The following is a 14,698-nucleotide window of genomic DNA, read 5'->3' as shown; positions in this document are numbered from 1 at the left end:
AGTTGGTGAACTGTGAAAAGGAATAACCTGACATCTGGTATAACATTAGATGAAACATTAATTCATATATGAGTTCAAGAATTGTGAATATGTAACTGTGGCTACGTATCATACCGGGTTAAACATGTTTGTTCTTGCAGAAATGAAACATGTTATTCGAACACCACCACATATATTTCACTTGAAGCTGAATGATGCAATCGCAGAAGAGCTGAATAAAAAGTTGGCTAATAAGGTATACAATAATAGGCCACCAATAGTATTTACAAAACTTGCACGATAGTGTTAATTTTCTGTTATTTTGATAATGAAGACAAGCATATTTGACACCAGACATAGTTCGTGTTCCATCACTCTTAATTCTGTCAATATTAGCATGGACAGGTGAGATGAGAAATGACTACAGAAATTAGAAGTAAGGCCTGAAGTTAAAAGACCACTCTGAAGACCTAGACACACATGGGAGGTTAGTATTCAAATGGATCTTAGGGAAATAACAGTGTGGCCTGGATTCCTATGGCAGGCCCTTGAGAATATTCAAGTGGGGACTAGCTGGGCTACTATTAGTTTGTCAAGAAGGCCTCTGCTCTGTGGCATAACAGATTCTATGAACTTCAAGTAAAATAGAGCTGTGAAAACATGAACACCCAGTTTTAAGTTAGTTGAAGTTTGGTGCACATGAATGTAACTCTTCTTTACAGGTTGTTTTGAATGTAGGCTTATGTATCGCTCTACATGATATTACACAGTTAGAAGATTCATACATTTTTCCTGGAGATGGGGCAGCTCATACCAAAGTTAATTTTCGTTATGTTGTGTTCAGACCATTCATAGAAGAGGTAATAACTGGAAAAATACGTAGCTGCAGCCGAGAAGGAGTTCATGGTAAGTTAAAAAATAATTGTAACTTATTTATGTTAAACATGCGGTTTCATGCATCATAATCCTTTTGCATTAAGTAATAAATATTAGTAGTATAGTAAGCCCATCTCATTGTACTGCCAGCAGAAGTTTAGAAAAGAAAGACATAGTTCAAATCAAGTGAAACTAATTAAATTTTTCTTGATTGCTGAAAATTTCCAGTAACACTTGGATTTTTTGATGATATCATAATTCCTCCAAATGCACTACAACATCCTTCTAGATTTGATGAGACAGAACAGGCATGGGTGTGGGAATACAACACAGGTGATGGGGACAAACATGACCTTTTCATGGATCCAGGTAAGCTACAATTCTAGTGGTACTGGTCAGTGTTTGAAATGGGACATTATTTTATTACATATCCTTGTTAATATTTGCAGGGGAAACAATTAGATTTCGAGTGACAGCAGAAACCTTTGTAGAAACCTCACCAAGTGGGCCAGAGAATACAGACATCACAACTCCAGGTGGTGAAACATCTGCTGAAGAACCAAAAGTTCCATATATGTTAACAGTATGTATCTGCTACCATGACACATTTCATGACGCTCTTATTTTTCTAACTAAGGTTTAAGCCCATTAGACCTGTTCTGAGGTCACACAAACTGTTCAGACCATCTCATTCATGGTCTGCCTAAATCCTTCATTCCTTGAGATTTTAATAATAATATGAATACATTACTACTTTGTAGCCAGGACAGTTTGGTCTATATATAGTGACTATGGGCTGGATGACTGGGGCCCACCCAGCCTCCTATCCATTCGGCACTAGGGTTATTTCTTCAGGTGTAAAGCAGCAACATGTGAAGCTGACCACTCACCTCCAAGGTTAAGAATGCATGATGCTATACATCCCACTCCCCCATACATCTGCATGGTGTGGTGCTCAGTGAAGTACTGGCAAATTTACCTTCCCTTGAGTGTGGTAAAAATTATCACTTTCATCCTTATTGCCTTGTATAAAAACCTGTCTTAAAGTTCAGCATGAACCTAAGTTTGCGTTACATTCAGGTAACGTAGGACAGATGTTCTGAAGCAAACAGAAAATTACATTTACATTTCTGGGAACTGAAGCATGTGCTTCACTGTCTTCCATACCATTATTCATATTGAAAATACCAGTGTCTCCAGTTTTTTTTGTCACTGAACTCAAGAAATGGGCCTGGATCCAATGCAGATCCTTCTCTTCATCCCCACCATCTGTGCATAGTATGTCAACTTCCTCTTACAGCATCCCATAACTTACATTGTACAATAACTGGTCTATAAAGGTGGATGGAGGAAGTGTACAAATGGTAAGAACGTAGGCTTCGAAGATCCCATTAAGCTTTCTGAATATATGGATTTAAAAAGTTGACAGCGGAACCACGGTTCCGGAGAATCTGACGTAAATACGTCACTGTAATGTAATGAAATGAAATGTAATGTAATAATTCTTATATAAGAAAAGTACTTGTGATATTATAAAACGTTTTTGCCAGCACAAAATTATCTAGTGTACGACGCACTTCTTCTACAAGCGATTCACAGCTTAGCAGATTGTTGACGGCAGTAATGTAACACAACAATGCCGAGTAAACAGATGACGTAACAATTAGTTTCTGAGGTAACAACCATTGTTGATATGGATCTTACACATCTTCGTTACGCTTTTTTTGCCGAATGACCTAGACATATTTACGTCAAAAAGAATCACCAAAGCTTGCAAATATTGTTGTAGTTAGAGTTGCTTTTTAAATGAAACAGCCTGTATAAGACCTGGTACTGATTGGGCATGCATACTGGAAGTAAATTTGGCTTCTTTTTAGGTGATACCTGGTTTAGAGTATCAGATTTTGTGTTGGGTTCAATTACCTGCCACTGCAACCTGAGTGATTCCAAAGTAGTAGCAACTGTCAGACAACTTTTGAGCAGCATTATTTGTTGATCAGCTTCTACTGTCTTGATTATCAAAATGGTGGTGGAACTCTTGATTTGAGATACGTATAGGTGATGTGATCCATCTGTTTTATGACAGGACAAAATTATGATATGTTTATAATCCACATATACTTTATGTACTTTACATTTGTTTCATGTTTTAAAAATGTTACCTTTAATGAAAATATTATTAATATTAATAGTTTGATTAGAAATGTTCATTTAGAGTTATTTTTATCAATACTATTTTGTACTGTTATAGGCCCAGATATATTCCAAAAGTAGCTTTCAGTCCTAATGTTCTTCCTTGTCACTCTTTCATAGTGAAAACATGTATTAGAAGAATGAGACATTTAATTTTCTTAAACACTAATGAATGTTATGATGTGCTGAATTTTAAATGTGCATGATTAATTTTATTTGCCTTATGTTGCAGGGCAGCATTAATGAATCTGGTCTTGGCCTTCTGTCATGGTGGGCATCCTCATAATGAATATGAAATTAATTAAAAGTGAAAATTGTGAAGATGCTTAAAAAAACATGGTGCGTCAGAAAAAAGAGAACAGAGGCAGGACTTTTCCATCAGTTTTTTATAATAATAGTGTATATATTCATAAGGAAGCAGGGTATTGCCAAATATTGAAGTCACACAACTATTTTTTATTGACTTTCTGTTAAACCTAAGATTTTGAATTACCAGTAAGAAATGTACAATATTTACACAGCACTAACAGGTAATTCATATATGATGATGAAGAGGACAGATATACACTAAATTGACTGTACATGTAAAGAGCATTGCTATGAAGCTATATACACTGCGACTATATACGTACAAACTTACAAACTAATGTAATTTACTGTACATTTGCATTTTTTAAAATAAAACAATAATAAAATAAGAGCTGTGTTGCCATTTCTTGGTGATATTAAATTATAGAGAAAGACACACACCAATATTGTATTCCATTCTTGAATTCTCAACTGAAGGCAGATTTTAATATTTCAGTTGTAACATGCCACAGTAATAGAAATTGCCTTGTTATAAATGTTAATTTTATTGCCATTTAGATTTTATTTCAATTTTATTAAACTTGAAACTTCTGAAAACCTAGGAACTGAGTTTTGCATCTGTACATTAAGAAAACATTGTTCAGTAATAATGGGATGATAAATGATATACACACCCATGGCTTATTATGCCATGAAATTTAATCTCCCATCTCAGTTCTGTGTAACAGGAAAACTTGACGCAGGATGCTACAATATTGATGGTGTGCTGACATTTCCATGTAACGAACAATTGAATCCTTGTAAGTTTTTTTTTCAACTCTTGGTAAAATAGCAGTTACAGTATTTGATTTTGATTTTTATGTGAGATATAAAAACCCTGTTTTGCAAGACAAACAAGAAGGCAATGCAGCTAGGCAGTAGGGGGAATTAAAAAACAATGGAGCAAATCAGAAAATTCTTTTTCATCAGAAAAATATTTAGTAAAGTTCAATTCACTGACGGCTGAACATTACCTAGTTTGTACCAGATATACTTTCTGGCAGTTTTATGAAAATAGTCTTCATTAAAGTATGTGTTTTACAGTTTGTGGTGTATGAAGATCAATAAGTATAATACATAAAGTACATCATCACAGACCTGCAGTACAAAGATTACAGCATGTGACCAACCATAGGTGGCTACAGACATAAAAAAACAGAGAACAAAGGACAATTATTTTAACTGTTGTTAATATTTCAATATATTTTTGTATGTATTTTAATTGCCTCTTCCTTCATTTGGGTTAATTTACCATCCTTTTAGAATACATTCAGAACAAAATTTTACCCAATAATGCACATACAGTGAGGATTTGTGACTGATACAGCAAATAAAATAACAGCTACTGTAGATCCAGTTATCACATAGGGCAAGCACGGCAACAGAAGTTAAAGCACCATGTGGCTGAGGATCTAGGATTCAGTTGCCCATAATGCATAAGCTTTCTTCACAAGAAAATAAGATTCAAGCATAGATTTCAGGATGTTTCAGTTCCATTCAGAGTAACTATTCACAGAATTGTACATTCAAGGAAGAGGTTCATTACTGCCAAATCAAAATTTTAACTGCTTGCTGAGGTGAAACTAAATGAAATCAGTGCTAGTCTTAAACATAGTTATCAGAAAACCATAAGACTGGGTTTCAAGATCATCAGAATAAACCATCATAGAATTCCTGCAACTAAAACTACTTAAGACAGGTATACGTGGAACAAAGAATATCATTTCCAGCATCTGTTGTAATCAGGGCAAGATTTAGTCTTAGTGTTTAGGTTGTAAGTTTGTCGGCCATACAAGTCATCTGAATTTCTGTAAGTAAGTGTGATGGGATGGGTGTCCAACTCTTCTGCTTGAGAAGTTCAGCAATGAGCAGAACACTCAAAAATAATCTCACTGTACAACTGAATTGTTATAGATCAAAAACTACCTTGCATGTAATGAACAGAAAATGTTTCTTTTTCTTTTACAGGTTGGTATGAACCATTATAGTGCTTGCTTATGAAAAGGCCATTAAGTAGCGCATATGCACAAGAACCACCTCTGGTTTATTTGTGTAGTCTAATTAGCAAGCTAAAGACAAAGCTGTAGCTTATGTACAAGTTGAGCTGAGATGATGTTATGAGTTGTGAAAAAGGGGCATGGCACTTCTAAGCAGACAATAAATTCTGCATGCATGGGAGGTCTGAGAGAGACAGACACCATGCTGGTCTTAGAAAGTGAAGTAGGATAAGTCGTATAGTTAAGTTATATTTCCAACAAGGTTTACATTCCTACTGGCCCCTCTTCAGTGTCCTTTATAATGACTTGGTCTGATAATACAGTACGTAGAGAGGAAATTCATGTGTTCATATTAACTTTGTTAGATTTTAAAGTTGTATTATTGTATTAAAGATGATGGTAAATTACATCAAATACCTGTGGAATTGAGAAAACAAACATTGATGTGGGCTCTATTTTTATTCTACAAAAATTAGAGAAACTTGAAAAGTTACAGAAGTAAGTAATTTCACCTCAGCTGTTTACATACCATACCTGAAATCAAGTTCATAATATTCTCTAAGTGACATTTTATTTTTATTATAGGTATATTACAAGGGGATAAAATGAAAACTGAGATGTGTTGCAGTGTACCATCTTGTACACAAGATGAAACTGAGAGCAAAGATTGAGAAAGAATTGTACTATCAATTCTGATAAGAGAAAGGAGATCTACTGAAGAATATTTCTTACAATTCACGTGATTCATTACTACAAGATTTTTTTTTATTTTACTACATAATTAAAGGACTTGGAATTGAGAAATGAGTAACTCCCAACTGGTGAGTGTGTGGGAACAATTTACAGCATCGTCCATAACTCCTTTCCTTGTCTTTGTATTTCTTTCTTTATCTTCAAAATATTTTTTTATATAATTACCAATATTGCACACAGTAAGAACACTACAGTGATTACAGTGCTTGTTTTATTTACAGCAAGCTGTCATAACATGAATTACTGGAAAGTATTGAGCAACCATAAATAAATTAACATCATATTTAGAAAATTTTAAATTAACATCACCAAATCAACAAGATTACAATCCTATTGTAAGTGAAGGCTGAGCTGATTCATACCAATGGACAAAAGATTAATACACTAATACTGACAATATATAACTAAGGAAAGTGTTCCATATAGATACAATATTTTCAACAATTTTATAGTCTGGAATGTTATTGATAGTCTCTATCATGACAATAAAAATAAACACTAAAATGAACACTATCTAAATACTGTGTGTATTGCTCAAAATTATGTAATCTGATAGTGAATTGTGACCATAATGAGGAGTTTCAATTACATGCAGAGATTTTCAAGGAACCATTAATTGAGACCCAGGAAAAAATATAAATAGATGGAGTTAACAATGCTGTTAGTTTAAAGCATTAATTTTTCTTCCAACTGATTACATATTTTTAAAAGGGTCCTGCATATTACTGTGCAGTTAGTTTTACATAAAGGTGAAATCACTGGCTCTAGGAATCTAAAGTTCTTGGGGTGTAACAGCAAAAGCATATATGACAAAAAAAAATAACTTTCAGTCTTTGTATATTACAATTAATATTACTAGATTCCTGGACTTTTGAGTTCTGTTTGGAATAGTAGATGATGAATAAAGTCCAGAAACCCAGTAATACAAATGTATATGGAGATGACACAACAAGAGTAACACTGACAGCACACAGAACCTGATCAGAAAACAACTGCTAACTGAAAAGCATTTTGTTTGTTTGTGGTTTATTTAACAACACTTGGGAACAACAATAACATCAAAATGATACTCATGAGGAAGTTAGGAGGAGACTAAATTCCGGAAATGCTTGCTACTTCTCAGTTCAAAATATTTGTCTCCCCGTCTGATTTCTAAGAACCTGAAAATTAAAGTATACAAAACAATAATTTTGCCTGTTGTTTTGTATGGGTGCGAAACATGGTCTCTCACCCAGAGGGAGGAACACAGATTGCAGGTGTTTGAGAATAGGGTGTTGAGGAGACGATGGGGCATGGAGAAAACTGCGTAATGATGATCTTAAAAATCTGTACTCCTCCCCCAATATTGTCAGGGTGATAAGTCGAGAAGAATGAGATGGGCGGAACATGTAGCATGCATGGATGGGACAAGAGGTGTGCACCAGGTATTGGTTGGGAAGCCTGAGGGGAAGAGACTGCTGGGAAGACCTAGACGTAGATGGGAGGATAATGTCAGGTGGGATCTATGGGAGACAGGAGTTGGAGGATACTGGATTTTGTTGGCCCAGGACAGGGTCCGGTGGAGGGCTTTGGTTAATTCGGTGATGGACCGGGTTCGGTAAGCCATCTAGTTAGTCAATAACTCAAATATATAGCACTGAATGATAGGTTAAATAATTAAAAATGAAATGTCTAGAACAAGGGTGACCAACCCGCGGGCCGCATGTGGCCCGCCTTGAACATTTTTCCGGCCCGCGAGATTCATCACACTTTTACAAAATATATTTATTTTATAATGGCCAAAGTAGTGAAAACCAATGTATTAAAAAAATACATTATTTGTGCATCCATATATTCAAAAATTATCTGTCGAAATTATGAGAAAAAATTAACTTTGATTTTAAAATAATATTCTTGCGAATATATGACAGATATTGCCTGTTTTATTCATGAGTTTACAGTTATGAGTTCGCAGAATAATTAAACTATATTCTGCGAACTCATGATGCGCGTGCATCTTGGAACATCTAATATAACAAAAAAATGTCTATAGTGTATCTAAATCTAATATGGGGATATATAATTTTATATGTGGCCCGCGGAGTTATGATGCATTTCCAAAGTGGCCCGCGGAGTTATGATGCATTTCCAAAGTGGCCCGAAAGATCATTTGGGTTGGCCACCCCTGGTCTAGAATATAGAAGGAAGTGGATGTGGCCCTATTTTAAGGTACTATCCTGGAATTTGCCTAGAAAGACTGAGAAAAAATCTCAACTGAACGAGTGTCTCCAGGCCTAGATATGAAAACAGAGCTTCCTGAAGACAGGAGAGGTGCTACCAAACATGTAGCCATGCCAAAGCTAGCCTCTCCTAACATAGAGTATAGAAAATTGCTCTTCATATCAGCGATGCATATTATGTTGTTTTAAATTACACTTTGTTAGGTTAGGCTAGCTTTGATTAGGTTACTTTATGGTAATATACTAAGTTCAGAACTGTGGCAGGTTTTCAGCACAGCCAGTCTCACTCCTGTTGTGCTGCTGTAGACAACAACTTTACCGTATATTTTTATAAAGATGACAAATCTAACCTCAATTCTATTTTACATAAATGTTGGCCCTGATTTTTGCCATAACATTGTTAAACTGGAATACCACAAATTGTATTTTTTGAAACTAACCAATCATACTTTAGAGTGTTATTCTGAACGTGGTATTTGTGTATATATTTATTATCAACTTTACAGCCATTCACAGGCACATAAACTTGAACCAAACATATTACTGTACTTACGAAGTAAGCTGCTTGCCGTAGTTCAAGTCACTGTGATAAAATAAGCACTGACTTGTCGTAATCATCGACGGTATTTCAGACTCTAAGAACACTCAGCACTCTTTCTTTTCTATTACTCAATTACAAGACAACGAGGTAAATGTTCTCTGATATATTCAAATAATTCCCGCGAGACCCCTGGGCAGTTCGTAAGTTCCAATTCTTGCAGATGGCGGAGTTGGATTAGACTTGAGAGTCCACTAGATGTCAGGAGAGGGCAACCTGGAAAGAGACGAATACCAACCTACCAAAAAAAGTGATTGCAAGTGCATAGCTTTGAGGTGAAGTTTAATATTCACACCTTCTGCAACAAATCGTGTTCTTATTGTTTAACTACATTCGTCGATTCAATTTAGTTTTGTGAAACAGAGAATCCAAATCGATATCTTCTGAAATGGCTGAATAATTAGTAACATTGAAGTAGGCCATGCCAAAGTGGTTTGAATTGGCCGTGCCACACAACATAATTAATCAATAATATGAAAACGGTAATGTTGAAAGTTTGACGCCATTCCCTCTAACTTTGGCAATAACAATGGTTCAGTGGAAAAGCTTGTTTCAGCTGACACGACATCCTTCCGTGTCTGATTTCGAGATTGGAGGGAACAAGAAGCGTTTACTGACACATGCATCATGTACCTAGATATTACACAAAAAACATCCCACTGCATCTAACCATGGTTTTAACAGCTGCGCCACAATACTAAAATGCCTCAGACAGTCAACTGTACTCCACAATTACTACGCCTTGTCAAAATGCTTATATCAAAATATTCTCTGTGTACAAATACATAATCGTGGACTTACATAAAAAGAGTTAAACATATACCTTCACGTTTTACCATTTCCTGGGTAGAATTCGATGGTAAATTCCCTTTCCATAAAGGCTGATCTCCAACTACTTTAAGAACAACAGTTTTGGGGTGAATTACACCTCTTCCATAAAACAACTTCCTCTATTAGTCCAGAGATTTCTAAACTGTGTGGCTTGATTAATCGCGACACGTTTGTCGGATAGCAATAAATTTAAACCGGCAACAAAGAATCTGTAACTAAATCTACTGTAAGTAAAACGGACTACAGGTTGCAAAGAGGCAAGGAGGTTCACTTTCTTACTTGGTTGAAGGATATATCTGCAGTCAGAAAATGATTTTTTTTCCTGCAAAGTGGAAAGGCTTTAAGTAACTGAACTTGCTTTCCTGTAAAATAAATAACTTTCGTTTCTGTACCTGTGCATCATTTATCTTGAAGATTTATGTGTACCACATTGTCTACATGTGTATGGGTTGGTTTCTGCTCGTTCAAATTAGACCGTAGTACTTACCTGCAAGTGACAAAACCTGGAGATTTCTCATACCACAGAGATGCTGCAGTCCGAAGTCACGAACCTGGGAGCACCATCGGAGGAACAGAGCTGACAGGGATAGCATGGTGGATATATAACCGACGCCAATGTCAGTTATATGGACACACCTGGATGACAGAGGCAGACATGACTTCTGAATACTTCAAAGACAGCGAGAGTTCAAATTATGACCTTCAAGATATTGATATCCTGTAGACTTGTAGTTAGTTACCGACTTTTCAGAGGAACCTGGTGTTTCAATCTTCAGGATATGTAAAGATGCAGCAAATTCCTCCGAATTTAGTGATTTCCTACAAGACTACATCATGTCACGATCCGGAACATCGCAGTCTCAGGAGGCAAACATGTAACATGGGGTGGTGCTTATAAAGATGACAGCCTTCTGGATTACTGTGCCGTGTACTCTGATGACGGAGGCAGTAAGCATCTCCAAAACGTCGGTCAACTTCTACGAGACTACACGGCGCAATATCCTAGAAGACTGCCATCTTCAATTATTTCCTTATCTTGCTCCAGCATAATTTGTTTTCATAAGTGAAATGGTAAATCGTTTGTGGAATCTGTCGTAAATCTGTTAGCACTCAAGTTTAATATTCAAGGGGTTCCGAATCTGATCCCGGCCGTTGGCACTAATGTAAAATAAAGTCAATATAACAACCAGTCACACGATGAGAGAACATCCAACTCCTGATAATTGTGTTTATCAAACTAACCTCAGAAAATATACAATGCCTAACGTAATTAACTATAGCGTACCAGCGAAGTATTTAACGAAATGAACAATCGGCCGAATACGTGGGCAGCTACAAATGGAGTACACTTTCATCTGTAGTCAGAAATTAAATCTACATAATACTATATAATTTGTTTTATTTTAACATTTACTGCAGTTTAAGGTGCCAGACACTTTTGAAACAAAAACTGTTGAAGATCCCAGGTAACTTTATGTTAATCCTGAAACATGAATAACAATGCAATGTTATTAGATTGGACGCTTAGCATGTCGTAAATTACTTTACTATCGTATGTCAAGAATATGCACGTTACCATGTGAACAAATGTTACTAAATACGTAAAGTATTGTCAATACCAAGGACTGTAATAATGGCCTACTTCTAAATAAAGCGAAAATGGACAAACAATAACCCGGTGATCGAGGTACAGGATTCCATACTTTAAACTCGAAAATAACCACGATGAGAAAAATTACATATCATACGCGATGAAAAACAGACAATATCAGTGCCCTGAGTAGTTTCCACACGCGTCACCGAGCGAGGCAGACCGCAATTATACGCTTTAATGGCAATCAGCGCTGTGGCTAGCAAATTTATACTTCCTACTATTAAATCCTCAAGCGTTAAGTTTCATAAACCTCATTATACACATCGAATACTGCAATGAATTTACAAATAGCTCAAATGTGACAGGGGGCAAGAGGTTAAAAGTGTATTTAACTTATTTGCCACGCAAACTAGTAAACTTGAAAGTTAAAATAAGTAATTGATTCTTCTTCAAAATCTAATGGTCGCCCAGCGACAGAGTAAGTCTCACACCCATACAAAACAACAGGTAAAATGAGATTTATGGTTTCTCTTGCGACGCTGTCGATTACTGAGATTATACAGCGTCGAATAATGAACGAACAACGAAATGTTGAGTGGAAGAAAGCGGCGCGGTGGCCTAATTTAAGGGGCCATTCGGAATTTGTTCGGTGTGAGAGGGCACCACGAACCTCAACACGAACAGCCGATAAGTGGGCCGAGACACGAAGCCTGGAATTGCCGAATACGAAGCAGGAGTGCCAAAACTAGATCGCAACAATCGGCGGTAAAATATATTTTTAAATATTTTAACATTTGTTTTTCAGATAGAAGACTTGAAGTCAAGAGATGCTGATTGAAAGATTCTCATTCAGAAATTGTTAAATTTTACAACGAAAGACGTACGCGATGTGCAAACTGCTGAGAGTGCGATTATAATCTGTGGCTAACCTCGTCTGTTGAGCACAGACCACAGACCATTTCCGGCAAGACTGCCACAACGTGACTGATTATCCGATCTGGAAGGAGAAGACTCCAGGAGGGAGGTCTCTGAATTTCTGCAGGTAGAAGTAAATGAAGCTTAAATCATATTAACGATTCTCTCTATGCACATAAGCTACGGACACAGAGAAACACCGTGCTTCCTACTATAGACGGTAGACAGAACAGCATCTTTGACAGTCTGAAAGCCCCCTCCCCCCCATCTTCCCTCTTCCCATCGATCGTCTTACACAGGCACAGGAAGTCCCACTTTTAATGATCGCATTTAATTAATTTTGATTATAGAAGCCGTGTTTTGTTACAGACGAGTCGAAGACAAGTCTAAAGCGAAGCAACCAGGTCCAGACGTACTCAGGGATAAACCTATTTTACTATTAACCAGCTCCAACGAGCAGTGTCTCTCCTGAGAAGCTAACAGTCGCTCAACTGTTCAAGGGATTCTCAGACGTTTGTGGTTTATTACCGTGTTCACTCAGCTATCATGAAACAGACCAATCCAGTGCCACACTCACGTGCGCTGCACCCAAGGGACTTTTAAATCACTTTCTGTTTCTAAGACGTGTTCTTACAGATGTGCAGACTCTGTATTTTTCTCGTAACATGGATGCGACTAGTTCTATACGAACTAAAATGTTGTCATTTGCTTAGTTCTGATTTTAAGTAACGAACAGGATACAAGACATCCCGAAAAATTACAATAAATTCAAGTTCAGGTGTGATACTTTACAATAATTAAGTATAAGATAAAAACTGGTTTCTTATTAAGATTCTTAATTCTTTTCGGATTATCGAGAGGTTTAAATCCAAGCAGCTAGGACAAAAATAGTTCATACAAACGACAGAATTCGAATTTGACCACGGAGGAATTACTACAAGTTTTATGCGACGGTAAATGCGGTTATCTTAAACATACTGTATTTTGTATAACACGGATAAGGAACAAACAAATCATCTACTACATTACATTATCTAATCGTGACAAACGGTAAACATTTCTTTAAACCGAACGCATTGTTTCAAATCCACGGTTCTAGGAACCCGACTATCACAAGTTTTCACTCAAGATTCCCCGTTCTTCAATATGTCTATTTTCTCCAAAATTTATTTCACTGCTTACAAAATCTCAAGACGTACTTAAGTTTACAACAAGACTATACTGAATTCAAAACTGGAAAAAAGAATCTCGTAGGCAAATAAGTAGGTTTCTTTTTATATGGTAAGCGGATAAAAACAAATTTATTTGTGTGAATAAAACATGCAGAGGGCTTTGATATCTTATTTCTCTAGTCCAACCTTGCATCAAGCTTCATTCGTGAAGAGATAAGCCGACACAAAAAAAAAATAGCACGGGGCTGAGACTCATGGGGTGGTGAACGCCATTTCAAATCTTGCTAACTGTACAATACGGTCACCATAGCAACCCCCCTTACATGAAGGGTGGGATGGGATTTGTGTGCAGAACATTATAGCAATAATTATTGATGTGATGTATAACGACAAAGCGCAAACTCTTGATTCGTGTTTGAATAGCCATCGGCGTTCAAATGAAACAGGCGGAACTCAAGACCAACATTTGTGGTTACACGTGTCCTCTATAGGGGATGATTTTCAGCAAGAATATAACGGGAAATATAGATTCGTCATCGGAAATAACAGTCTGTCTCGTTCTTAAGAATGAATATATGAGGATATTTTAAATTAATTTTATCTTACGTGTATGCGATTATGCGACAATAGCTCGAAAAATTTGTACAAATTCTGGCACAAAAATGTAGTTTGCTCATTGAAAACTGTCGAAATTCTTAAAACAACACGTCCAATGGGTTTTCTTGACTCTAACAACTTCGCCATTCTCGTGTAATTCACACCGGCCTTCTGTAGTTCTTCTACCTGCAAGCTTCCCTTGTCCATTAACACGGATACCAACAAACAAACTTTCTCTTCCTCGTTTTATTATTGCGCTGATTTCCCAAATACTTGTTCATATTGCCGGAAGACATTGCCAGGATTTCTCACAAACATTTTTCTTACAGAAAACAGCAAAGATGCAAGACATATTTGTTACCGCGGTTTAATGCATGGGTGGCGAATTATTTTTGCTTAGGGACTAGACCGATTTATTTAAAAGTGACTGCAATCCATAGAACCTCGTGAGATAAATTCTGCGAAAAAGATGTTTAAATAACCACCATATTTATCCCCATAGAGTGAAGATACTTTGTTCTCGTGCTGAAGGTCTACGCTCAAATCACCAGGTCTCCAGTTTCTTCAGGTTCCTACTGGTACATATTCATCCGGTTCGTATAATCACAGACCTATGAAACGTGTAA

General features: G+C 36.5%; 2 protein-coding genes across 5 annotated transcripts in view; one reads left to right on the top strand and one right to left on the bottom strand.

Annotated features, from left to right (window-relative positions):
- Positions 1-3: 3 nt before the first annotated feature.
- Positions 4-3,748, top strand: Polr3H (RNA polymerase III subunit H). The gene is made up of 5 exons (XM_022073708.2): positions 4-235; positions 702-885; positions 1,084-1,224; positions 1,305-1,438; positions 3,281-3,748. Exons 1-5 carry the CDS (start codon positions 125-127, stop codon positions 3,332-3,334), a joined length of 624 nt encoding a protein of 207 aa, XP_021929400.1. The 5' UTR covers positions 4-124; the 3' UTR covers positions 3,335-3,748.
- LOC110834465 (F-box/LRR-repeat protein 16) overlaps positions 2,792-14,698 on the bottom strand; it is a 57,901-nt gene continuing 45,994 nt past the window's right edge. The window contains exons 4-6 of one of the 4 annotated variants that reach the window (XM_022073640.2): positions 10,282-10,430; positions 8,919-9,179; positions 2,792-2,927 (exon numbers count right to left, since the gene is read on the bottom strand). In XM_022073640.2, coding sequence (XP_021929332.1) covers positions 9,031-9,179; positions 10,282-10,430 — 298 coding nt within the window. In that variant the 3' untranslated portion in view covers positions 2,792-2,927; positions 8,919-9,030. Of the gene's footprint in view, positions 2,928-8,918; positions 9,202-10,281; positions 10,431-10,660; positions 11,278-11,298; positions 14,684-14,698 lie in introns of those variants that run through there. The other 3 variants (XM_022073642.2, XM_022073643.2, XM_022073645.2) reach the window with 3 other exon arrangements.

The sequence above is a fragment of the Zootermopsis nevadensis genome, unplaced genomic scaffold (genome assembly GCF_977971745.1).
Source record: "Zootermopsis nevadensis isolate Lab colony 2312 unplaced genomic scaffold, Znev_1.0 Znev_ptg000017l, whole genome shotgun sequence".
In the NCBI taxonomy this organism is placed as follows: domain Eukaryota; kingdom Metazoa; phylum Arthropoda; class Insecta; order Blattodea; family Termopsidae; genus Zootermopsis; species Zootermopsis nevadensis.
The sequence above is the reverse complement of the archived record's forward strand: the minus strand, read 5'-3'. Positions and strand labels throughout refer to the sequence as shown.

What these genes read in the sequence shown, in the direction of transcription:
- Polr3H (XM_022073708.2), top strand. Translation starts at nt 125, where the DNA reads ATGTTTGTTCTTGCAGAAATGAAACATGTTATTCGAACACCACCACAT. An exon ending in CAGCCGAGAAGGAGTTCATG is followed by an intron (nt 886 to 1,083) that starts GTAAGTTAAAAA and finishes GAAAATTTCCAG; the next exon opens with TAACACTTGGATTTTTTGAT. An exon ending in TGACCTTTTCATGGATCCAG is followed by an intron (nt 1,225 to 1,304) that starts GTAAGCTACAAT and finishes TAATATTTGCAG; the next exon opens with GGGAAACAATTAGATTTCGA.